Here is a 27,430-nt window from a genome sequence, read left to right as displayed (position 1 = left end):
CCTTCTTTGTTGAGCTGCAGAATGGTGGGGCGTCTGAACTTGTCCATTGCCCCTTGCAGCTGTGTCATCCGGCTGGAGGCTCTTGGTTGACAAGTTTTGTTTGGTATCTGCTTGGGTGCAGATGTTACTCACAGGATGGGGCACGAGGAGCCACTTGTCGTCCATCCCATTGCCTATGTGTATTTGATTGTCTGTGTGTAGGCAATGTCTGTAGCTATTTTGCTTGAGAACAGCCAAATAACGAGTTAGTTACATGAACTAGACTTGTGCAAGTTGTGCTATGGGCTAAGTATAACAACTCTCATCTTACTAATTACTATCCTTAATTGCTTGATTTGTTTTCAATAAATTGTCACAAAAATTGTCCATTGATTGATCCTCAAGGCCATAGCCGAGTCACCATTAGGCCTACCAACTTTACACCATTAATACAGTCTAGTCTAGTCTAACTGTTCTATGCAACCTAAGAAAACCTCATAGGTATCAATTGACAATGTGCAAACCTTCCTCGGGGTCATAGTATAATTATCATTACCAATTGTACAAACCTCGCGAGGCTTGCACAATTTAAAGAATCTCCTTTACAATGCTCTTGACATAGATGCCACCAACACATGGTGGATTGGTAGGTTATCATGCATAGAATGTGTGTTTGCAGATATTCAAGGTATGGATGAGTTTTACATCAAAATTTACAAAACAGTATTTAAATGAAACCCACACTAGTACTGGTTACATTTTCATGTAATATGTACTGTTATTTTAGAAAAATAAAATTTGTAGATTGCTCGGCTCTTTTGGTTCATGCTTCAACCAACATTTTTGAACTTGTTTGTTTGTATTTTCAACCTGTTTCACCTGGTTTTTATCCATTTTTCAACTAAGCTCACAAGAGAAAACTAGTCTAGCAATTCATGGGATTGAATTCATTTTTAACCATAGACAAATAAAACCTAACAATCAGACGGCATTTAACATAATAACATGAAAATAAACAAAAGTTACAAATGGTTTCTGCCGTACTCATGTTAGCCTTTTTCAAGTAGGCTAACCAACTGACTGAAGTTCTTCATAAGTTGAACTTACAGAAACTGATCTACATATACAAAAATCGAAAAAAAAAACGCATAAGAATGAAATGGCAAGGCAGAGGAGAGACAAAATTACATGACGCTTAATTGCCTGGGAAAAAACACAAATCAATAAGGCAAAAAAAATTGCGTGAAGATATTTAGCAGATAGGAGGCGCCTGCGGCAAACAGCTGCCTATTGAGGCGAGGATTGCAAGATTTTATGAACAAAGCCTCATGGATTTTAGTGGCAAATTTGGTGAAGCATTTATGTAAGTTTTAAAATTGTTAGGTTTTATTTGTTTATAGATTCCATATACAGTTATACACAATTAACATATTTTCAAAGTAGAGAAACTTTTTGTCCCATCACATATTATATAATCCGAGCATTGTATTTCACAGGCGAATCTAACTGCTATCATGACCAGGAAACCACCTGATTCTTTAGCAGCCCTGTTCAACGGTGCAAGAGGATTTGTTACTATTGTTTTTGCTCCTTTCCCTGAAATGACAGGCAAGTCTCAATTTTGTTAAAGCACTTAAGCATTTTAAGCATGTGCTCTGTATATATTTCATGTATATATATAATTTGATGCAGTTATATTTCCCAATTTTGTTTTGAGTCCGATGGTGAAAGTCTTTGTTCTTTTTAAGTTGTGTCAGTGTATTTTATTTCCAATGTGATTGTTACTCGTTTTAAGTAGGAACTTCAAAATGTTGATTTTGTTTTGATTTTTTTCAGCTGAAATTTCAAAGTTTCTCACCGTTGGTGATACCAGCTCGGTTTTGGTCGATAATTGGCGAAGGGTAAGTTTGTTTCGATTTTACTTATCAAAATCTGCTGAGCTAAACTTGCGAAGATGAACGAAATTTGGGTAGGTTGGTTACTCGTAGACCTAGGAGCTTGTTTCATTCGTAGCTTTGTGTGGCAAAGTTTACTCTGCACTTCTTTTGAGGTCATAATGGAAGTTAAAGCCACCGTATTCAAACTGCGCATGATATGAGTAATTAAAGACATAATTGTTTATGTGCAGATGGAAAATAAATGCGACATTGTTATGGCTGAATCACATATATACCGTATTGTACTTCTCTAAATTTATTTGTCTTTTCTTCCTTCTAATAACTGCGTTCTACCACCGTCTAATGTTATCTTTTCAAAACATTGGTTCATCATTTTCTTGGTTACACAGTCGCTAGCTGAAGAAGGTTGATTAATTAATTGAATATTCATTTTCGGACTAGGAAAGCTTCCTTGAGAGCTTAATCCTGGCAGTTTCGCATACTTGTAGAGGCTTTAAACCACTTACGCAGGCCTGGTCACCGAGATTGACAGAGGGAAGTTTCCTATAGTTGAAGTGCTGTTGCCAGGGAATTATTTTATCCATTAAATGCCGCTGAATGGAGAGCAGTCCTTAACGTGCGTTTCTCAAGCGCACACCCCGAGAGTCAAACCAGCGACGCTTGGTCTTAAAGCTTCTTCGTTCACAAAGTCACACGCTAACCAGCAGTATGAAACAGCGATTTTATTTCTCTGTAATTTCACTGGGCACAACCTAAGTTGTTTCTGATCGAACAAAAGGGAAGGTTTGCCTTGCTGTGATCAAAAGCTCACATGTGCAGTGGACAGTCAACGATGGCCAAACTGGGTGTTGGGACCAACGTTCGGCGAGTTGAGACCAAATGCAACACTTCATAATCAACACGACACAGTAAAAAAAGGGGATGAGAGCTTTATCAACAGCATCAGGACATTCGCAGCTTCCCGTTGTGATTTACTTACTTCAAAGATGCAGTGTACAATGTACATTTGTTATTTTTCTTTGTTTCAATTGTGTTCGTTAAGCGTTCTGCATCATTTAATGATTTTGCTGTTATAATATTGCACAACAAAATAAACCAATTAATCAATCGTCATTTTATCTACCAGCTCATCTATTCCACCACCCACCAGTACAAGAAACAATAACTTAAACTGGATCTTTATCCTCAATCGTCATAGGCTACCGTGTGATGTGCAGTCTGACCATAGAAAAAGAGCTCAACACTTTGCTCTCCTACACATCAAAAAGAGCTTTTCCCTGAGGATGGGTTTCTTTTATGTCCAGTTTTCTTTCTCCATCTTATTATAGTGATGATGAATGCTCATCCACATCAACGTGGGAACTGGCAAATTCAATCTAGAACTCTTTTCATTAGGCTGTCATTCATTACTACATGTGTGCTTCTCTCTGTTTTTGTTTTATTTCTTGCTGTTTGTTTTTTGGGTTTTGTTGCTGTGCTAACTACAGACATATAACCTACTAGTAGGCTACTGCATAATTTACTATTCAGTCACGTCTTAAACCTTTCAAGGTTTTGCCACCTTTTCTCGTTCATTAGTGTGCTGGTAGACCTACGCCTACTGTATATCGACTATTGTAGTTAATAGTATCTTTTTCGTCCCGAACGCGTTGACGAAAAATAAAATGAATGAATAAATATAAGCAACCATTGAAATTGATGTTGATTGGTTGATTGCTGCTATCTAGTGAACAACTTCATCGCGTCATTTGCTTTTAGATGTTGAACATCCAATCCGCGGTTATCTCGTGCGTGGTGTTCGGAGTGCTGTACATTGTGATTGATATTGTGTTCGGTATCATCTTGTGCGCTTGTTACTGTCCTTGCTGGAGCTGCATTAAGAACGATGCTGAGCCACTTGATATGAAGCCTCGAGTGAAAAGATCGGCAATCCTTCTCATCTGCGCCAATCTGATTTTGTGAGTTATTGCTCGGCGTCTTTCACTTGATAAACCAATTTTATTATTTATTTATAAACTCAAAAAGTAATAAATTTTTGTCCATTGATTTGTTCTTCAAGGTTAAACTATGCTATGAACCAACATACGAGTTGAAACGATCAACAAAGATTGCTAGATGAAAGGTTAATAAAGTTACTGAAGTACAGTATTTTGTGCACATAGGCTAGTTGTTTCGGCGATTGAAACTTTAGTTAGTGTTGAGTTTCCCAGGAATTGTTTGGTAGATGTCGAGTAAACGAAAGGTCTGCCACAGTTTTGCTTTTACCTTTTTCTAAATCTTGGCTATATTCGCTTTGATGGGTAGAGAGAGATTGTTTATTTGCTTTTCTAGCACGATAAGAAATGAGTAAGTTTAATCACTCTAATAGAACACATATATATTGCGAAGGACTGGCGCGCTAAATAACCTTGAGGTTTCCTAGTCTCGGTGCTGCCTAAAAATTACAAACGACAGAACTAAACTATATTGTTTACAACACCGACAACAATTTAACGGTAGACTGTAGGAAATTTTGTGAGTTTCGATTTTAATCAGAAATGTTCAGTGTTCCTGGGATTATTTCGCTTCAAACTAACCAACTGATCAAGAATGTGCTTCCTGAAATCTCGTCTGAAACTGCCAGCGCCATTCAGAATGGGATTAACTATGTTGAAAACATTCAAGTGCAGCTGGAGGTTGTAGCAGACCAGTACCAAGTCATGGCTGATATTGTCACCGGCAAGATAGATAGTGAGTATGTTAGAAGTGCGATGTGAAATCAAGGTCTCACGTGACTTAGTTACATTCTGTAACTTCGAACTTCCTCAATCAGCAAGATAACAAGAAGGAAGTTATATCAAAAATAGCTCCACGCATTTAGTGGAAGGTGTAGCTACGTAGTCTGAAAGTTTTCCCACCCAAAATAGACGTTTTAATACGTTAGATTCAAGTGATATTTACAATTAATTTGTTGGTTTATTGAATGACCACAACATTTTGATTTGTCTGAAGTGTAAATATTGGGTTACATGAAAATACTTACAACACAAATCTTGCCATTTAAAATTTTATAAATACTTTGACGTAAAAGTACCACATAATAGTCTGGGAGCCTACGACAGAAGATTTCACCCCATAAGGTACAAAAGGTTTGACCCCTTGAAGTTACTGGGGTCAACCATGTCACTCACAAAAAGTATGGAAGATTGACCACACCGGGTGGATCTGGACCCTAGAGCCCCCTAAAAAGCCCAAAAAGGGGGTTAATTTCACCCCATAAGGTACATGGACCAAACTTGGTGAAAACGAAGTTCTATGTCAGGACATCACAAAAATATCAAATCTAACAATATTTTCGGGTGGAAAGGTGATGTAAGACCCCCCCAAAGTGGCCCCCCAGGGGGTTAATTTCACCCCATAAGGTACATGAACCAAAGTTGGTCAAAACGAAGTCTTATGTCAGGACATCACAAAAATATCAAATCTAACAATATTTTCGGGTGGAAAGGTGATGTAAGATGACTTCAAAGTGACTTCCCTTAATGTGACCCCCTCGGAAGGTGTATTTCACCCCATAAAGTACATGAACCAAACTTGGTCAAAACGAAGTCTTATGTCAGGACATCACAAAAATATTAAATCTAACAATAGTTTTGGCTGGAAAGATGATGTAAGACTCCCCCAAAGTGACCCCCAGGGGATTAATTGCACCCAATGAGGTAGGCTGCATGGACTAAATTAGGTTAAATCGAAGTCTTATTTCATGGCACAACAAAAATATCAAATCTAACAATATTTTCGGGTGGAAAGGTGATGTAAGATGTCATCAAAGTAACCCCCAGAGGGTTTATTTCACCATAGAGTACATGGACTAAACGTGGCCAAAACGAAGTCTTATAGGACATCACAAAGTATCAAATCTAACAATGCTCTTAGTTGGAAAGGTGATAAAAGACCTACCCAAAAGTGAATCTCCTCCTATAGTTTAATTTACTTCATCCCTTATTCGAACCAACCTTGGTGTAACGGAAGTGCTATGCCAGGACAGTAGGCTACGAATGGATTAAATCTAAAAATATTTTTATATAGGTTTTGGTGAAATACATTCACAAGCTGTCCCATGATGCATGAAATGGAACTATATCATAGCCTACTTTACAAAATTTTTTTGTATAAATCATATTCAGTCAATCGAAAAAAGGCAACAGGACATGACAATACATGGCTTTGTAACACCAAAAACAGAAAGTACATAAGAAGCATATAGGCTACAGTAACCAGAAAATTGATCCAAGATCTTGATACGACCACTAAATGTGGACTTAATCGAACAACTGACTATCCAAATCAAAACGTTTCGAAATAAATCATTTGGAACGTTAATTTAGGCAGTAATGAACATTTTCCAGCTGCTAGCCTACAATAAATAACCCAATAAACCCAATGTAGTAAATTTTTGTTTAATGCCATTTGCTTCATGTCTCCAATCAGTTATTGTAACTGTTCATTCATAAACAGAGATTGTTTGTGTAAATGTAAACGGTCGTTTCTTTATTCTTCATTGTCACTGCTGTCGCTTTCACTTTCTTCATCTTATTCTTCAGATTCATACAATTCTCCTGTTATATACAGAGATAAAGCAAGCTGTCTGCGATGTACCAGCTCCAAGCAATGTGGTTATCCGCACGTCTGACACTGACTGTCTTGTAATTGGCCTAGGTTGCTATGGAACTTTTGATCCTTCATTAAAGATATGGATAGAAGCTGGCTTGCAAAGCAATAACACGCAGCGGTACATCAACATCAACCAGCTGCATACCGCACTTGGAGTGACGATTTGCAAGTGTTTACCTGCATATCATGCCTTTACAGATTCTGATTACACCTCGTCATTTAGCAGGAAAGGGAAAGTGCGGCCGCTGAAATTACTCCAAGGAAACCACGAAGCGCAGGCAGCTTTTAGCCAACTCGGACAAGACAAAGAAATTAGTGAAGACACTATCATCGCAATAGAGAACTTTGTGTGTAACATGTACAAAAACAAGAAAATTAATTATGTCAACGAAGTCCGTTTACAAATGTTTTTAGACGGCTACAAACCCAAAAAAGAAAATGAAAGGATATCATGCATACCAGAAGCTACTGTAGATAGTAGTACTCTACCACTTTGTTTACGAGTACTTCTCCAGAAGACAAGGCGCACACATCTCATCACAAGATGGTGGTTATCTTCAACTAGAAGTGAACAAGCAGCAACGTCGCTGCTAGAGTATGGCTGGAAAGAAGAAGGAGGTTGTTATAAAGTGGTGTGGTTTGAAGGTAAAAGTATAAAGCATCTTTAGATGTCTCTGCGTGGAATCTGCTCTCATCCAGGAAAGTCAAGAAGAAGGTAAACAGCATTGGATGTCGCTTGGGTTACCCTTTATAAATATAAAACTGTCTCCTGGTCTATCCGTCATTTACTTTCTTACTGTAAACATTAGCCAATAACTGGCTGTAAAGTTTTGTTTTAGGAACCTATCACTAATAGTTTCTGCAATCTTGAGAAAAATGCCTGGGTGCACTAAATAACTAATAAATGTTGAACTGTTTCCAGTTAATAGTAAGTTGCAATGTTGCATTATTCGAAGAAAAATAGACGTCTGTAAAAGATAATAAAATTACTATTGTATGTTACGCATATCTGTAGTGCATAATAGCAAATGTTTCGTACAGTCTTTATTTCTCTGTATATAACAGGAGAAATGTATGAATCTGAAGAATAAGATGAAGAAAGTGAAAGCGACAGCAGTGACAATGAAGAATAAAGAAACGACCGTTTACATTTACACAAACAATTTCTGTTTATGAATGAACAGTTACAATAACTGATTGGAGACATGAAGCAAATGGCATTAAACAAAAATTTACTACATTGGGTTTATTGGGTTATTTATTGTAGCAGCTGGAAAATGTTCATTACTGCCTGAATTAACGTTCCAAATGATTCATTTCGAAACGTTTTGATTTGGATAGTCAGTTGTTCGATTAAGTCCACATTTAGTGGTCGTATCAATATCTTGGATCAATTTTCTGGCTACTGTAGCCTATATGCTTCTTATGTACTTTCTGTTTTTGGTGTTACAAAGCCATGTATTGTCATGTCCTGTTGCCTTTTTTCGATTGACTGATTATGATTTATACAAAAAAATTTTGTAAAGTAGGCTATAGTTCCATTTCATGCATCATGGGACAGCTTGTGAATGTATTTCACCAAAACCTATATAAAAATAGTTTTAAATTTAATCCATTCGAACTGTCCTGGCATAGCACTTCCGTTACACCAAGGTTGGTTCGAGAAAGGGATGAAGTAAATTAAACTATAGGAGGAGATTCACTTTTGGGTAGGTCTTTTATCACCTTTCCAACTAAGAGCATTGTTAGATTTGATACTTTGTGATGCCCTAGAAGACTTCGTTTTGACCACGTTTGGTCCATGTACTCTATGGTGAAATAAACCCTCTGGGGGTTACTTTGATGACATCTTACATCACCTTTCCACCCGAAAATATTGTTAGATTTGATATTTTTGTGATGTCCTGACATAAGACTTCGTTTTGACCAAGTTTGGTTCATGTACTTCATGGGGTGAAATACACCTTCCGAGGGGGTCACATTAAGGGAAGTCACTTTGAAGTCATCTTACACCACCTTTCCACCCGAAAATATTGTTAGATTTAATATTTTTGTGATGTCCTGACGTAAGACTTCATTTTGACCAAGTTTGGTCCATGTACTTAATGGGGTGGAATAAACCTTCCGAGGGGGTCACATTAAGGGAAGTCACTTTGAAGGCATCTTACATCACCTTTCCACCCGAAAATATTGTTAAATTTGATATTTTTGTGATGTCCTGACATAGAACTTTGTTTTCACCAAGTTTGGTCCATGTACCTTATGGGGTGAAATTAACCCCCTTTTTGGGCTTTTTAGGGGGCTCTAGGGTCCAGATCCACCCGGTGCGGTCAATCTTCCATACTTTCTGTGAGTGACATGGTTGACCTCAGTAACTTCAAGGGGTCAAACCTTTTGTACCTTATGGGGTGAAATCTTCTGTCGTAGGCTCTCGGTCTAATAGGAAAGTTATGTACAGTATATGTGATGGCATCTGTAGAAGACAAGAGTTTCAACAACTAGGAATAGACAGCAGATTGCTTCAGTGCTGCTAAATACATTCTAACACAAACTCTCTCAAATTTCGAGCTCTGATCAAGAAAATTTTAGCCCTCTTTTTAAAGTCTTTGACTTGATCCGACGAGCCATCGGACTCACATCTACTGATTCAAACACGAACGCTTTGTCCGATATGCCAGTGAGAGTGAAGGTTGAAATCATGGTGCGTTGCTGATGAACCATATGAAATGTTGTGTCATGTAGTTTGTGTAAGTTATGTGCGCCTTGTGCGGTTTTCCAGATGTGAGTTCCTTTCTATCCACTGCAGTCGAAAATGATTTTCGTGCCGTTCAAGACCCCGTCCTTTCCAAATACTCTCAACTAGGAAGGGGTGAGTCACGCTTGAGTAGCCGCATTCGTTTGTGCCCCGACCAAGGCTGGTGATGTGACTTCCACCTTTGTTTAGATACCAACATTCTTGCTGCAAGTCTGAGCGATTATGAAGCGAACAGAGTGACCTTGGTCGCCGCCCAGCAGTTGTATATGACTCAACTTTCCGATTTCAAGGCCAACTTCACAGCACGATTGAGCGGCGTCGCATGCACGACCGACCAGAGTTGCAATGAGACTCTAACCATCATTTCAGAGATCGATTCCGTACTTTTCGACTTTTCTTCAGTGAGAACTTGTTTCTTGCTAATTGTGTGGCACGCGGTGATGGGATGGCGCAGCGAAATCAAGCGTTCGCTTGCTAATCAAGCCATCCTCGGTCTACTCCCAGCTTCAGCTGGTTGTTGAAAAGCACCGCTCACCTCTACCCAGGGTGTAATAAATTGGGTGGGCGTAGTTGCTGAAGGAAAAGCCGCGGAAAGAAAAGAACTGGCCACGCTACTCTCGTTAGTGCCGATGGCTTATGAGAACCTTATCTTTTTATTCCCCGATGCTTGGATTCAAGTGTGGGACTCACCTTTTACCTTTAAGTGATCCGCGAGGTGGAATAACTTACGTTCCTCATTCTTTGCTGACGTACTGGCTTCTGCTTGATAGCAGACCCGTATGAGGTGTTAATCTGAATAGTGGATGTCCAATGTAGTCGACTTTGCATTGCCTCTTAAATGTCCGCGTTAATGTAGCCCTGATACGAACATATTCCGCAGGTTGACAACAAAAACCTCAATTCAACATTTCTGCAAAATTATTCATCTACTTGCGGCGCTGCGTTCACTGCTCTCGAAAGCGCGGTCATGGCGAGTGTGAATAGTGACGTCACAACTAGCATCAGCGTGTCTGCTTCCTCATTGGCTGGTGAGTGACCGATCAGAATTCTGCACATCACGTGCCAAATTTTGCTGCAGAGTTGGATCAATCACGTAGTTTTTAGTTTAATTGGTCCACAATTACACCATTAAAATTTTTAATTGCATTAAAATTACATGAAATTCTGAAATTACAACTACTCCCACATGTAATTGATTACACATTTCCATTCCAAAATTATTTGTTTCAGTATTAATGTTCATCAATAATTTTTTATATTTGATTTTATCAAAGACAATCCTACATCTTATACAACCACGTGCAATGTGGCTCCCATAGCAATACTCAGTCGGTCAAGGTCCCGTATTTTGAACCCCAACTAGCGGCTTAACATCAACAAGAGAGAAAAGTATATCATTCGTGCAATTCACCAAAGCAATAACAAAAAGTGTCAACTACAATTATGTTTACATTTACATGACAAAATGTAATTAATTACATTTAATTAGAGTATTACAATCCAGCTCTGTTTTGTAGACAATACAAATAAACACCTTTTTTCTTATTACTTGGATTTCTTTAAAAGGTTAAAGGTGGAGTGAGAGAATGGATCACAACATTTTAGGCGTTGGCTTCTGAGACTCTTACAAGTCGAGACTTGCTGGCCACTGGTTCAAACTGTGGGAGAGGCCTTTTCCACTGAAATTTAAAACAAAAAATAGTTTTAAAGTTGAAAATTTAATGAAAGTACACAATGCTGAACAACATTACTGCTGGGAGCTACGTCAACCTTCGGGATGATGTTTCGTCTGCATACGAACTGAACTAACTCTACTTTATATTTGACAACTGCTTCATATATTTCATCTCGGATAGTTATCATTAATCATTAATAGATATCATTAATTGACGAATTACGAGCGCTCAACTTAAAGTTGTGATTGCTACATCAGCATTTGTGTTCTAACCCAGACAGAAAATTTGTCATTTTTACATTGTTTCAACGTCGGCAGTCGGATTTTACTGTCTGGGAACCAACTACACTGAAACATCCGCCCAGTTTTAGAGCTTGAACAAATTTGCATCGATTATCTTGATTGTTCAATGCGACTGTCACATTGGTCAGATGTTCGGTGCAAAGAAGATTGTGTCTCTGGATTATGTGCTTTGCTCGCTTTAGACCAGAGGAGACAAACCTGCGACCCGCGGGCCGCATGGTGCCCGTCAAAGAATTTTGTGCGTCCCGCAAAACAATTTGACAATCGCTCATGCATTAAAGACAAAAGACATCTAAAAGCTGTTTTATGCCTTCACTGGTACACCTTTCTTTTGCTATTTTCTTGCCCTAAACACTAACTTTCAAGGTTTAAAGTTAGAAAATAAGAAAGCTATAAGGTAAAGTTGTGAAAACACTATTCACCAACTTCACCTTGTATTTTTGGTCGATTTTTTTACTGTTGTATGTTTTGATTCTGCCTAAGGTAATTTCAACTGTGTGGGTTTTATTACTTTCATTTGCCGTTTGTTACTTTTCATGAATCATATCTTGAGTCGCTTCTAAAAGATTTCATAGTAGGTTACGATTAAAAAGTTGTGTGGCCCGATAACTCATGTGTAATTGACAAAGTGGCCCGCGACCGCAAAAAGGTTCGTCACCCCTGCTTTAGACGGTACTACGACTGTTTATCGAACGACTGTTGATCGAATGACAGTTAATCGAAACGACAGTTGATCGAACGACAATTAATCGAACGACGTTTAATCGATACGACTGTTCATCGAACGAAAATTAATCGAATGACAGTGTCACGGTTTCTTTCTATCTCTTACTAGGAAAGAGACATGAGAAGGATTAATGACGTAGTTTAATGGGATATTACCGAAAAGCAGTCAATTAAATAGTCGGATAGTTCTACTAGTGAAATGATAATGAAAATTCTTGAAGGACTTTAACGAAGTTCACTCACAACTTTTCATGTAACTCTAATTTCGATCACAATTTATATCAGCACCAACTCTCATCTACTTATATTCAATTACTTTCAAGTCGCGTCGTCACGTCGCACAAGTCACGTCGCAGTAGAATGTTCTAGAAATACTTCACATAATAAAGATTTTGCAATCAGAGATCACTACGGGAAAGTAACCGATAATAACATATCGCTCAAGAATTTCACAATCAATACAGCACGTTCGGTCAAGCTACAAAGCAGCCCATTGCGAGGCCTTGCGCTTTGATTGTGACAGATAGTTAATCGAAACGACAGTTAATAGAATAATAGAACAGTTGATTTAACTGGAGTCTATGCATCCAAAATTCATCCTCGAGAGACCTTTTGTTTGTCTAATTCCTCATTTGCAGAATAGAATCACATGTTTAAAGGGGTACTAAAGGAAAAACCTGACTTGGCGATTTTCCACGTTCTTTGTGTTTAACATGCTACCATAAAATGATTTTCAATAAAATTTTGCCCCATTGCGGTCTGACCACCATTGTGGGCGTGCTTTTGTCAGAGCTTTCAAAATGATATTGAGCCTGAGCAACGAAGCGTGCGACTGTGCAGTCTACGTCATAAAGGCTAGCAATCAACCGATCACGCAATAATTGTTACTGCGGGCGATTTGACTGTAGGATATGTATGTATTTACATCAAAACAGTACATTTTAACATCAAAACAGCAGACAGTTTGCTCAAAACATCAGATTGGTAACGTGGCTTTTGTTATTGCTGGCCTTTATGACGTATTCTCGAGCAGTGTTTGCACGTTTTGGTCATTTTGAAAAAAATGAAAATAAATGAAACTCTGGACTTTGGGCCTTGCCAGCGCCATTGAAAACAATTTTTTTTTCGGTAATTGTTTTTGAAATGTATTCTTGAATGTTCAGTTTACTCATTTTAATGCTTAATTCCGGTTTGAAATTTTCCTTTAGTATGCCTTTAAGCACAAATTGCAGCTTTTGTTAGTTACTGAGCATGGATGTTATAGTTACTGATACTGAGTCATAAGAAATAGGTCGATGCATGCGAGATCCCAAACAATTGAAGGGTAATTATCGGATTAACCACTTTGTCTCGGCAAGCGTCAAGAAAGAAGCTGGTCTGTTTACAAGCAGGTTTGAGAAATTCAGTTCAAACTGGCTATCCAATGAGTCTTTTCACGTTGATTCAAGGCCTGGACATGTCAACTGTAAATATTTTGTATCCGTGTATTCAAAATAAATGAATGTGATTGAAATGTACATTTAAAACGCCTTGCTGAGTATTCCATTGCATATGTGCATTAAAATTTTAGATAAAATTTGTTTCGGGAGATTCGTCGTTCGATAAACTGTCGTTTTGATAAACAGTCGGTTCGGTTAACTGTCGTTTCGATGAATTGTTGTTAGATAAACTGTCTTTCGATAAACTGTCGTTCGGTATTCATTCCGTGTCAAAACACCAAGGGCTTCCCACCCGACCCTCCCAGATTTTGCTCAAACTTTATCAGAATGTTGGTAAACATAATTAAGCAACATATGCAAAATTTTAGCTCTTCATCACTTTTCGTTTAAAAGTTATGCCCCCTCAAACTTTTGCATCCCCCCGAATCACTCGTTTTCGTCTCATTTTATAGCGTTTTTGAAAGATCATATCTTCGGATTGAAGTGAGCTACAGTGCTGAAACTGGGAATTATGGTAGACATTTTTCCACTGATTTCAGACATGTATTAGGTAAAAACGTAGTGTGTTGCAAATTTGAGTTACATATCTTTGAAAATGGCTCTTTCTACACATGCGGACGTATTTTTTGCAAACTTTGGAGACCTGTATCTCCCGCAACAAGTATGACAATGCAACGAAACTACTGTAGGTTTTCACTCATATGTAAGATTACTCTGATAAAGTTTGAGGCTTCTAACTGCAGTGACTTTGCAGTAATGAACTTGAACAAACCAGACATTTTGCGAAAATGGTGAAATTGCGCCATCTTGTGTGGACCATTTCATAATGTGGGCAACATTTCAGAAATTTGAAAATTTCACAAGAGTGTGTCTTTGACCCAAGCTTCAGCATATACAAATTTTAAGAATGTGTCTCAACTATAAAGTTGTTTTTTGAGGTCATGAAAGTCCACCTATTTGTAGAATTCGCTTGCAAATTTTCCCTAGCAACGACCATAGCAACGACACTCTGCTTGCTGTAAACCCCCACTATCGTTACATTTTTGGAATTTATATTGAAAATTCAGCAACTTGCACCTGCTATGAAGCAAATTCTCATCAAAATGAACAACATGCAGGTACAAGTACAACAAGGGGAGGAGGTTAACTGTTTAAACCAACAGTGGGCAAACTGCGGCTCGTCAACATAAATTTTGTGGCTCTTGTATTGAATCGTAATATTACAAAAAATTAAGATTATACATTATAAATATGTTATCTCGCGCTGTAGCATCCCGCTAGGTGGATGGCTGGTTTTTATCGCTAACCTACCAGTCTAGCCTGACTCTCACCACAAGTAAAAACTACAGTCAACATGAAAATTGTAATTTGACCAGAAAGTAATTAACAAGTGATAAACAGCATAATTTTAACAGTAACTAACCAATAGGAAGCAATTTAAACTAAAGTTTTCTTACCGTCCACCTTGCGACCGAACACCACATGAAAAGAAAGCACAAGAAATCAGCAACTTCGTTGTGCTACATTGTCACACAGGTTCAAGTAAGAATAAATTGTAAACAAAAAAGGGCAAACATGAAATGATAGGAATCGTCCTCAACATTCTCCCCACAAAAACGTAAGTTGCTAACGAACGTTTTTTAACTAAGGACGATGCCACACAAGAGATAAATTGACACTGGCACACGAGCAACTGCCAAACAGTACAGTAGGCGACAGGCAAGCGAAGACAACACAAATAGCAGACCGTGCATGAGCACGAAAGTCGAAATCAAATGCGATCACGACATCGAGTACGAATACAGACTATCCAACGACTAACTTTGAAATTACATAAAACTTGATGTAGCTAAACGTATCAATGAAAGGCTTAAACTCAAGTACGCCTCTACATTATGCTTAAACGTCGTTGTTGCTTCTAAACAACAAAAAAACAATTCAAAATACACCAGTAAACTAAACAAACATGCACACGAAATGAGAAACTTACTGTTCGTCAGCGAAACCCTCTAACAAACAAAGTTTACGAATATCTCTTACGAGGGTTGAGTGAGCCATTCGAACTCTCACTCTTCGAACCAAATTGTTACTGTCAGGCATTACGGCCTCGACCACACCCTTCGGCCAACAACCACGCTTGACCGATTCGTTCACAACTAAAACAAGATCACCAGGGCGCAAATTACGAGACGTGCCAAACCATTTCTGGCGTGGCTGCAGCAGCGGTAAATAGTCCTGTAACCATCGATCCCAAAATACATCTGCTAAGTATTGTGTCTTTTTCCACGATCTGCGGTACGCATCAGCCTTCATGAACACACCTGGGGCAACTCCTTCGCATAACGATCCAGTAAGGATCATACTGGGGGTCAAGGCTGCTAAATCATCTGGGGTCGCGGCAAGCTTGGTAATTGGTCTGTTGTTTAAAATTCTTTCAACCTCTGTTGCCAAGGTTAGTAAGTCGAATTCTTCTAGTGTAGCTTCTCCGACAACCGAACGAAAGATTTTCCTGACAATACGGAAAAAGGCTTCAGTAAAACCGTTTTGATGTGAGGCCAGAGGAGGCCCGAAATGCCAGTGGATGCCTTCTTGCAACATGGCATCTTGAAAATTCTTGCTTTTCCAAAGCTTGATACATTGGTTCAATTCGCGATTAGCTGCAACGAAATTGCCATCATTATCACTGTAAACATCACGAACCTTGGTTGTTCTTCTGTTGCAAAATCTTCGAAAGGCTTGTATGAACGCAGTCATGTCCAATGATTGAACTATTTCGAGGTGAACAGCTCTGCTGGCTAAACAGTTAAAAAGGCAAACATATCGATTCACATAGCTTCTTCCGATTTTCACATGCAATGGACCCATTAAATCGGTCCCACAAGCGCTGAAGGGGGGGCTCGGCGTCACTCTGTGAGCAGGCAGATGACCCATTTGTTGCTGACCTGCTTTCGCCGCCCAAAACTTGCAATTTAGACACGAACGTAGCACTCTCTTCACGGTGGATCTTCCTTTCAGAATCCAGTAGGTTTTGTTTAGCGAAGACAACACATGAGGGGTTCCCATGTGTCCTTCTCGTTGATGACACGTCAAAATTAGGAGAGCGGTAACTGGATGATCACTTGGGAGCAAAATGGGATGTTTTTCTTCATCTGTCAGCGGAGATCTTTGTAAACGGCCGCCAACGCGAAGCACCCCATCGACAAGATACGGATTGAGCGACTGAACAGTTCGCAAATTGGCACATTTCTTTATTTGAGCTTCTTCTACTGGGACAAACGGGGCATCAAAACTTGGGTGATTGTAAAGCGTCTGCATCACGTCGGAAAAGGCTTCAACTTGAACAGCTTTGATGATCACGGACGTAGCTTTTGTTAATTCTTCCATGCTCAACAGACCACACTTGGGAGCATCACGAGCTGATTTAGCTTTCCACATCAGAAACTTCTTAAAACGTAATAACCAGGCACACGTGCGTCGAAGACGACTGAAATCTGAATAGTACCGCAGCAATCGATGGATCGAGTCACTTGATGGATCAGACAGTTGAGTGGAACAAACCTTCACTTCAGCATCACATTGTTCGATATTGTTCACAAAATCTGGCTGTCCTGGCCATTCGTTTTCGCGCGCGCGTAGAAATTCGGGACCATAAAACCACATGTCTGCATTGGACACCTTAGAGGGCGCCATACCGCGCGAAGCTATATCAGCGGGATTTTGGTCGGTGGGCACGTAACGCCATTGCTGCACTGACGTAAGAGTATGTAATAATTCCAGTCTGTTAGCTACAAACGTTTGAAAGCGACTGGTAGAATTATGCAAATACCTTAAAACTACGGTGGCGTCAGTCCAAAACACAACACTACTCAAAGAATACTCTAATTCACTACAAATCATTTTACCAAGTTTAGCACCAAGAACAGCAGCAGTAAGCTCCAATCGGGGAACACTAACGGGTTTTAAGGGAGCTATCCTGGACTTCCCCATCACAAAAACACAATCAATGAAATTATCCACATATACTATACGTAAATAAGCACATGCACCATACCCAGTGGTGGAAGCATCAGTGAAAATGTGCAACTCAATGTAGTCAACCACACGATCTTGGAGCTTGAAGCTCCTTGCAAGAGACACCGCCTCTAAACTAGGGAGTGCCTGCACCCATTCTTCCCAACTATCTTTCCCACCCCCCACGACCGGGAAAGGTTCATCCCACGCCAATTTCAAGCGGCAGGCCTCTTGCAACAATTTCCTAGCAGGCAACATGAATGGTTGGAGAAACCCTAGAGGATCGTATGTCTGCGAAATCATTGATAGGAGCCCTCGTCGAGTACACGGTTTTTCTTTTATATTTACCTTCACCTTTAAACTATCGCTTTCAGCATCCCAGTAGACGCCCAAAGCCTTCTGGGTTGGAAGTTCACGTTGCTCCAAATCGAAAACGCCTGAAGCATGGTCCTTGGATGGAATTGAGCTTAAAACCTGCTTGTTATTGGAAAGGAATTTTGTTAATTTAAAACCACCACTACTCAAAAGCTCTTGCAGTTCTTTCACTAGTCTCACTGCCTCTTGCACAGTTGTACAAGATTTACACATATCGTCTACATAAAAATGGTTAAAAACAGTCTTAACTGTGTCTTGACCAGAGTTTGTGAGGTTCTCCTCAGCTGTCCTTCGTAGGGCGAATGCAGCAACTGATGGCGATGAAGTCGCTCCGAACAGATGCACCCTCATCCGGTATTCAGCTGGAGGTTGAGTCAGATCATGGCCTGGGAACCAAAGAAACCTCAAGGCATCACGGTCCTTTTCATCTACCAAAACCTGGAAGAACATGCCTTTGACATCTGCCACAACAGCAATGGGTTCCTGCCTGAAACGCATCAAAACACCTACAAGACTATTAGTTAAATCTGGGCCTTGAAGAAGCCCATCATTAAGAGAAGAACCATTCCACTTCGCACTGCAATCAAAAACTACACGAAACTTTGTTAACAATGATGTGCAGTGGTGTGGGACATACGAGATTTTTCCTTCTGGAGGCGAATCAGTCAATGGAACAAGTTCACAATACTCATTTTCTATCATTTCGTTCATTTTTTCACAATATTTTTGACACACTTCTGGATCAGCCTCTAACTTTCTTTTTAAACCAGCTAAACGTTTCTCTGCCAACTTTCTGTTATTTTTGAGATCTACCCTGTCCTTTCTCCATGGTAACGCTACCTGGTAGTGATCTTCCACTTTCTTCACAGACTCTTCCATAATCTTGACCGCACGTTTGTCTTCTCGTGAAAGACCAGCATTCTGGGGAAGGTCAAGGTCCTTGAAATCTTGGTCCATTATCTGCAAGACTTGCTGGCAAGACTCATCTGGCAGGCTTAACTCACTGATAAAACTAACACATACTTGGTCAGAGTAACAACCGGGCGTCAATTTGTCAACTCCCCACAAAGCCCAACCTAGGGCCGTATGAAAGCCGAATGGCTGGTCAGTATCACCATAACGCAGTTCAGTGACACGAAATGCGTTTTGCACATCCTGACCAAGCAACAATTCAACTTCATTTACCTCCATCTTAGGGAATGACAAATCTTCTAAGTGTGGAAACATTTTCGCAACTTCATTGGTGGGGATACTAGACCTTACATTCACGATGGAATCCTGCACCAACACTCTGTTCGCTTGAAACACCTCTGACTCGTCAACTCCTCTTATATGCAGGTTATTCATCTGCCACGAAGCTTCTGACACAGCATTAGCCGTGCATATTTTCACCTTGGCCTTGGACAAAGGAGCGCAAAGCTTCTCAGCAAGTGCACGGGTGCACAAAGTTGCTTCCGACCCCTCATCCATATAGGCCCAAGTATGCACAGCCTTTGCTGGATCATGCAGCCACACTCTTACAGGAACCACCTTATGCAATTTCCTGCCCAGTCCATCAACAGAACTTGGACAAGAGTTACACGCCACTAACACATTGTCATTAGTTTCAGGGCTACTGTCACCAACACTCCTCACCTCTCTTTGATGTCTCTGAAAGTGCAGTAAGCTATGGTGTCGCTTGCCACACTCTTGACATCTCTGTTTGGAATAACAATCACCCACACGATGACCTGGTAACAAACAGTTGAAACACAACTTGAGACTTTTGACAATATCATTCCTTTCATTTACCGACTTCTGTTTAAAAACAGCACAGCTTAACAGTTTATGTCCACCATCACATATGTAGCATTTTCCTTCTGCCCTCGGTAAACCTGAGTGGACTTCTTTCACAGCACTTACTGTTACACGTTTATTAAAATGACTACTGGAATGCTGGTCTCTGGAAGTTTTTGCTCTTCCAGCTGGTTTGAGGTCCAGCTGATACAGCTTCTTTCCAAGAGCACACTCAGCGTCCGCAGCAGCACTATCTACCAACTCTCTTAACTGACGAAAACTACCTTGTCCCTTTCTGTACAAGGGAACAAAATCCCTTTGAAGTTGTTCAGGCAAGCGACTGAACAATTTATGGATTACCTCATGACTGTCTAAACTATCTAAACAACCAAGACTGAGATAACTCTGTTCGCACTCAAACATTTTGTCTCTTAGACTATTCAGTGCTGACGAATCATATGCCTTGATGACAGGTCCGTTAAGCATCTCATTACGCACCTGTGCCATCAAAAGGTCATGACTGCCAAACCTTTGGTCTAAGCGATTCCACGCTGTCTGGTAAGCCATACTTCTATTCACATGACCACCAAGGCCACGAATTGCCCTACCTGCCTCTCCAACACACAGAGATTGCAGGTATGACATGCGTACATCATCATCCTGGTAAACATTCTCTACAAATTTTGTAAATTTACGTTTAAACTCTAAGTAGTCCATCACATTACCACTAAACTTATCTAATGTCACTGGAGGAGCAACACCAAGATGTGGAGGCCGCATGTATGGGGCAGCGACACCTGGAAATATGGGGATTTGCTCACTCTCAACTCTCACTGGGGATTGCACTGGTGGAATACTGTATGAAGTACTAGCACTAGGATCTGGCAAATGCACTGTTGCCCTAGGCTCCTCATGATTATTTACGACCGGTTGAGGACTAGTGACAACTTGAACATGGGACTGATTCTCATCTCTCATGTTATTTGAAATTCTAGAATCACTTAACTCCTTCACTTGACTTAAAGTCACATTCAAGCTATTCCAGTATCTCTGGGCTCTAGATTTGGCCGAATCAGAAAAACTAGTACCAGCATTGATTTTCTCATACAAGAACTTGGCATCTATCATTGCCAACTCACATCTTTCGATTAGCTCATTGACCAACTCATCGGCATCTGGTTGACCAATGGCAGTCCACATCTCATGTTTGAACTCACATAATTTTCTCTCGACGCTTAGAAATCCTTTCATCAGCAAGGACAATTCCTTGGATGAAGACACTTGTTTATTCACCACAGTTGTCACTTCAGAACCACTTGGCTCACTGACACTTGAATGACTGGCCACAGAACTCACACCGAGTACGGCCCCATTGTCACTTTCTACAGCTACACTGTTACTTGTATCAGACTGCTCAGACATTTTCTTACAACTGGTAACACGAGATCTAAGATAATAATTATGCTGACTTTGGTGCATTCAACCAAATTCACTTAATGAGGCTACACCACCAGCAAACACAAGTTCAACACTTACTTTATCCTTAACATTAAACAATGTCTCACAACTTCAACACAAGTTTAACAGCACAACACAATTTCTCAACACAGCACAAGAGTTAATCAACACTAAACAAGTTAAAATGACTAGCTTTTCAACTGATTACACAAAGAAACAAATTCACTAAAGACCAAGTGCAAACAGCACTATGACGACACAATTAGCATTGAAATTTACAATGCATAAACACTAGTGGTTACACAAGACACCACAAATCATTTACTAGGAATAATCCAATTTAACACAACACAAATTAAGAGGTCTTTAGTTTAAATCCAATGTAGCATCCCGCTAGGTGGATGGCTGGTTTTTATCGCTAACCTACCAGTCTAGCCTGACTCTCACCACAAGTAAAAACTACAGTCAACATGAAAATTGTAATTTGACCAGAAAGTAATTAACAAGTGATAAACAGCATAATTTTAACAGTAACTAACCAATAGGAAGCAATTTAAACTAAAGTTTTCTTACCGTCCACCTTGCGACCGAACACCACATGAAAAGAAAGCACAAGAAATCAGCAACTTCGTTGTGCTACATTGTCACACAGGTTCAAGTAAGAATAAATTGTAAACAAAAAAGGGCAAACATGAAATGATAGGAATCGTCCTCAACACGCGCTGTCAACTGAGCAATGGCATACCAAGGGTATGGTAGGCATGACTCGCATTGATAGGGGCGCGGAAATCGGTTGGTAAAAATTAATATTTGTTACCTACACTTTCTTTAAAATCTAATTTGCACCCAATACAATACAAAGATCAAAAAGGGGTCTCTCTTTTACTGGTAGCTATTGTTAAACAATGGAGTTGTGACGTTGCAAAAGCAACATTGTGCCTCCCCTGGCTTATTTTGTGTTCAGTCAGCAACAATTAAAAGTTTCATAAAATCGCTAAGCAGCGATTAGTTGAAGCTTACAAGTAGCACCAGACTTTTCTTATTCATAATTATAAGAATTTATAACTTTGTAAAATCAAAACATCGTGCAACCTTGACAAATAAACGCTTGGAAGAATTAATTCGCACAACATTAGCAATTTATCGTCCAAATTTTCAGAGATTAGCGAGTCAAGTAGAAAGCTAATATGAATAAACAATCACTGTTTTTATTGCTGTTATGTTATTTGGTGTCAAACTGATTTTGCGGCTCGTCAGTGTTTATGGTTTATCCGCAAGCGGCTCTTTCTTTGAGCAACTTTGCCCACCCCTGGTTCATGCAGTTCATGCTTTTATCTAAATATCCATGCAGCACTTCAATACATTATCGAAGAACTTTCTTTAACGTCGAAAGTGATTTATTTTAGTGATGGTGTTGCAAGTCAATTTAAAAACTTCAAGAATCTGCTAAATATGTGTCACCATAAACATGATCATCATCTTGAAGTGGTGTGGCATTTTTTTGCTACCACCCATGGTAAGTCACCTTTACAAAATATGCAACAGTGAACCATTATCTTGCAAGATCTTTACCATGAGATGGAACATGTTTGGACACATTCTGAGACTTCACCAGGACTCACCTCCCCAGAAAGCCCTTGAATTTGCTATAATTGGCAGCAAAAAGTACCAAGGCCGAACCGGACGTCACCGTACCAACTTATTACAACTGCTGAGATCTGACATCAGAAAAGCTGGCCTGGGATCCCTACTCAGCAAATCACATCTCCATCGATTGCAAAACATCGCAAAGGACAAAACAGAATGGAGATCCTATCAACCTTGTTGAAAGACTGATCGAGACCAGCGGCTGCCAAACGATTTGGCTACACTGGCGGCGGAGACAGTTACAAGAATAATAAGTCACCATGCGATAGTTTGGTTGGTACAACCAAACGGCTTGTGGCAAAAAGAGCAAGCTTGCACTTGCAGGCAATAGAATTAAACCAAATTTTGACGCCCTTTCAAATGTTTACATGGGTTGGTCAGCAACAGCATATTACTGGCATAAAATACATATTTATATGTCAGTGGAAGTGAAATCACAAGCAATTCCCGGGACTTTGACCTAGAAGAGCATTATTGTAAATGTAACATCATCCCTGGAACTCGTTCACATCACAGTTTTATCTCTGTTTCTGAGTCTGTCATGGAAATGAAGAGACTTTCTTCTGATACTGCTGGTACCAAAGTTTTACTTGGAGAAGTTGAAAACGCAGCAGCATGCTCTTCTGGCATAAGATCAACTCAAAATAATATCAAATTCCAACCTTTACAGTATGTAGCATGCACATAATGATCAAGAATGGTATGTCGGAATTATTACAGAGTGGTATGAAGAGCAAAATGATGTATGATATACATTAAATTTATGCATCTTGACCAAAACACATGTTAGCATGGTCCCAACATGCAAGAAATGAATGCTGGATACCGTATCAGGAATATTATGCATTGTGGATGCCCTGTACTTCAACATCAAAGTGGTCAATGCTACAAGCTGAGCAGCGCAGATCAAAGCCGAATAATTTGATTATCTAGATCTGAATATTTTTTTTATACCAGTTGAAAGATTGAAAAACGCCATGATTGATCACAGAAACCGACAGACTTTTATTTATTGTTCTATGTTATACAGAACTAACTGACTTTAAGTGATCATATGGGAATGTTGTGTTTCCTGTAGGCTATTACCTGAGCTGCAATTCAGAGACTATGCGAGAGTAAGAATGGGTTGACACATGATGATTAAAATAATGTAGCAAGAATAGCTAATCCGTATTTTATTAGGCTGGCAATATAATGAGGGGCTGAGTTTAATGCATACTGGGCACTGGCATTGAAGGGATTAATTTTTGCATGTTTACATTATATAATAACCGGAATGGCCCGTTTCGGTTTCGGTGAGTCCGATTCAGTGAGTCCGATCCCTTAACAGGGGATTTTTTAATTTTTTTCTTAAATTATCGGGTACCGTAGCCTAATTATTATTGCCGTTTTAGGGTTAGGGGTTAGGGTTAAGGGTTAGAGGTTAGGAACTCACCGAATCGGACTCACCGAATAGTAGCAGACCCATATATAACGGCAGACAGTGCACACCGTTTCGACCTTCTGGTCTCGTCAGTGCAGTGTTTACACTGGAATGGCCATGAAGGTATTATATATATATATAAACACAGTTGTTTTCAATTAATATGAATGTGATGCTGCAATGCTTGAGTTTAATGTTTACATACAACACAAACTAGAATGCCAGTTTTGATCCTGCATAACATAGTGTGCAAGCCTCCAGGTTATGTTTGGGGTATAGGAAAACAATCAGTATATACATATTATACATGTTGTTCATTTTGATGAGAATTTGCTTCATAGCAGGTGCAAGTTGCTGAATTTTCAATATAAATTCCAAAAATGTAACGATAGTGGGGGTTTACAGCAAGCAGAGTGTCGTTGCTATGGTCGTTGCTAGGGAAAATTTGCAAGCGAATTCTACAAAATAGGTGGACTTTCATGACCTCAAAAAACAACTTTATAGTTGAGACACATTCTTAAAATTTGTATATGCTGAAGCTTGGGTCAAAGACACACTCTTGTGAAATTTTCAAATTTCTGAAATGTTGCCCACATTATGAAATGGTCCACACAAGATGGCGCAATTTCACCTTTTTTGCAAAATGTCTGGTTTGTTCAAGTTCATTACTGCAAAGCCACTGCAGTTAGAAGCCTCAAACTTTATCAGAGTAATCTTACATATATGAGTGAAAACCAACAGTAGTTTCGTTGCATTGTCATGCTTGTTGCGGGAGATATACAGGTCTCCAAAGTTTGCAAAAAATACGTCCGCATGTGTAGAAAGGGCCATTTTCAAAGAAATGTAACTCAAAATTGCAACACATTACGTTTTTACCTAATACATGTCTGAAATCAGTGGAAAAATGTCTACCATAATTCCCAGTTTCAGCACTGCAGCTCACTTCAATCCGAAGATATGATCTTTCAAAAACGCTATAAAATAAGATGAAAACGAGTGATTCGGGGGGATGCAAAAGTTTGAGGGGGCATAACTTTTAAACGAAAAGTGATAAAGAGCTAAAATTTTGCATATGTTGCTTAATTATGTTTACCCACATTCTGATAAAGTTTGAGCAAAATCTGGGAGGGTCGGGTGGGAACTTTTTTGAAATTTCGGTGTTTTGACACGGAATGACCCTAAAACTGTCTTTCGCTAAACCGTCGTTCGATTAACTGTCGTTTGGTAAATTGTCTTTCGATAAATTGTCGCGTCACGGCTTTAGACAATGTAAAAATATGAAGATGAAGCGTTTGTGTCACGCGACGTCGTGATGGTGAACAACAATGGAAGAGCTGTTAACTTGCACCTTACTTTGAAAGGCTTCCTCCGCAGGCGTCCGATCTGGCATCAACTCCACGCGGGCCACTTTGAATGGAGTCATCAGTGGGTTGGACATGTTTCCTCAATTTAGCGCACAGCTCGTCAGCGCACGCAGCATGATCCAGAACTTTGTGACGTCATACATCAACAGCTTCGACAAGTACAGGTGAGCGGAAATCCCTCTTCACTACGAGGAGGATGTTTTTGGAAGTTTGATGAACCTGGAAGGTAGGGGTGACAGCCGCCCCATAATTTTTGAAACTTGGCTTCACAGAGCCTACCTTTTTTTTGGTGGTGAGGTTTTACCTGTACAAGATTCCTTTAAAGTTTAAAAAAAAGTGGTCAAGGTTTAGAGGTGGCTCGTGGCCACTAAAGTTTTTGGGGGGTGAGCGATGCATTTTTATGGGTGTTTTTGCTATATCTCAGCTCGTAGACATGATAGAAGGTCATGCTATAGCTCAATCAATGCAGAATAAGCAAGTTTATATCAGACTTGTGAACAAATGTTCAGTCTAAAATGTGTAGTTTTGGAGTTATTTGAGAAAAACCCGTTTTTTGCATATTTGTGAGAAAAATGTTCTTAGCAGCTTTTCTTCTTGGGTTAAAACACATGGAAAATCAATGAAATGATGAATTCACATGTTTAGTTAATGTTAAACGAAATCACAAAATACATTTGAGAGTGAGGAACAGCGATGATAAAAATCACAATGTAAGAAACCAACACCGAGATGGATGTAACTTTTGTTTACGCTGATTGGGCATAGAATTTTTGCTGTTCTCAACTACTTGAAGAATATTTTGAAATGAAACTTCTGTCTTAGTAGTGTCAATAAAGTCTTGGCACAGTTTGACACCCCTTTCTGCTGGATGATTAACAACACAAAGATTGAAACTCGTTTCTTTGCTTCACAGTAGCTGCCGTTCTGGCACCAATCGATAACACCAACACTTAAAAAGGTCGTATCAATCCTCAAGATTCTGAAGAAGCTCCAAGAATCTTCTCCAACAAAGGAGCTCAAGTCATCTGTTGGTTTTGTAGAAACGGAAGGAAAGGAGGGTTTGCCAAAATCACTTCCTTCTCTTTTCAAAGAATGTCCAGGATCTTCGAAGCTTGTCAGTTTTTGAACATTTTTTTGCTTTGTCTTGTCAGACATACTGCTATCGAAAAGGGTAAGGGGTATAGGTTCTTCACTAAGATACCACATGTGCCCCTTTAGAGCTTTAAGAGCTGCTTTGGCCATACTGCTTTCGATTTCTTCATACTCAAGGAGGTTGTTGATAAGTTCTAGGTCGTTGCAAGGAGTACAAGTTGACACAGAAGTGGTTAGCCACCATGGCACATAGGAATATACAACAAGCTGAATGAGGAGACCACGATTCTTTTGTCTTTGAAGCTATCGTAATCACTGACTGCAACTTGTACTTTTGAAGCAAGATAACAGATGTAGTGAATGAAGTCATTTATTAACAAACACTACAATTAAATGCAATGTTAACTTTCCTACCTGTGAGCTGTTCTGTAGCAGTGGCGTAGCCAGAAAAATAATTTGGGGGGGGCCAAATATTTGATGAATTGAAGAGAACGACAAAGTGTTTGATTTAAGACATCGCCACCTGGTGTACTGTGGCGTATTCTGGTGGGTTAAGCAAGGGAAGCAATAAAGCTGGCGTGGAAAATTTTTGCAAAATTACACTCAAATAATGGATTATAGGGCTTTCTGGAAACACTTTGAGGGTAATATTTGTATGAATTTTATTAGCAGATAAACAGCTATTAATTTATTAAAGGTAGCTGCTACACAAAAACTACACGAAAATCCAACAGAGTAAGCCATTATGAAATTTCTTCCACAGATTAGTTAAAAGAAGCTTAAATCGCGTAAACTTTGCGCGATTTAAGATTTGCAAAATTTATTGGTGTCTTTCTTTGTGTCTAAAACAAGTCCT

At 39.5% G+C, this 27,430-nt stretch overlaps 1 protein-coding gene across 1 annotated transcript in view; it reads left to right on the top strand.

Annotated features, from left to right (window-relative positions):
* LOC145767319 (prominin-2-like) overlaps window positions 1-27,430 on the top strand; it is a 47,148-nt gene that overhangs the window by 295 nt on the left and 19,423 nt on the right. The window contains exons 2-9 of the mRNA XM_082579115.1: window positions 1,476-1,587; window positions 1,816-1,880; window positions 3,636-3,835; window positions 4,423-4,607; window positions 9,310-9,399; window positions 9,475-9,686; window positions 10,166-10,313; window positions 25,493-25,646. Coding sequence (XP_082435241.1) covers window positions 1,476-1,587; window positions 1,816-1,880; window positions 3,636-3,835; window positions 4,423-4,607; window positions 9,310-9,399; window positions 9,475-9,686; window positions 10,166-10,313; window positions 25,493-25,646 — 1,166 coding nt within the window. The remainder of the gene's footprint in view (window positions 1-1,475; window positions 1,588-1,815; window positions 1,881-3,635; window positions 3,836-4,422; window positions 4,608-9,309; window positions 9,400-9,474; window positions 9,687-10,165; window positions 10,314-25,492; window positions 25,647-27,430) is intronic.

Source organism: Aplidium turbinatum, chromosome 3, assembly GCF_918807975.1.
Source record: "Aplidium turbinatum chromosome 3, kaAplTurb1.1, whole genome shotgun sequence".
In the NCBI taxonomy this organism is placed as follows: Eukaryota; Metazoa; Chordata; class Ascidiacea; order Aplousobranchia; family Polyclinidae; genus Aplidium; species Aplidium turbinatum.
Note: the sequence above shows the minus strand (reverse complement) of the source record. Positions and strands in the feature narration are given on the sequence as shown.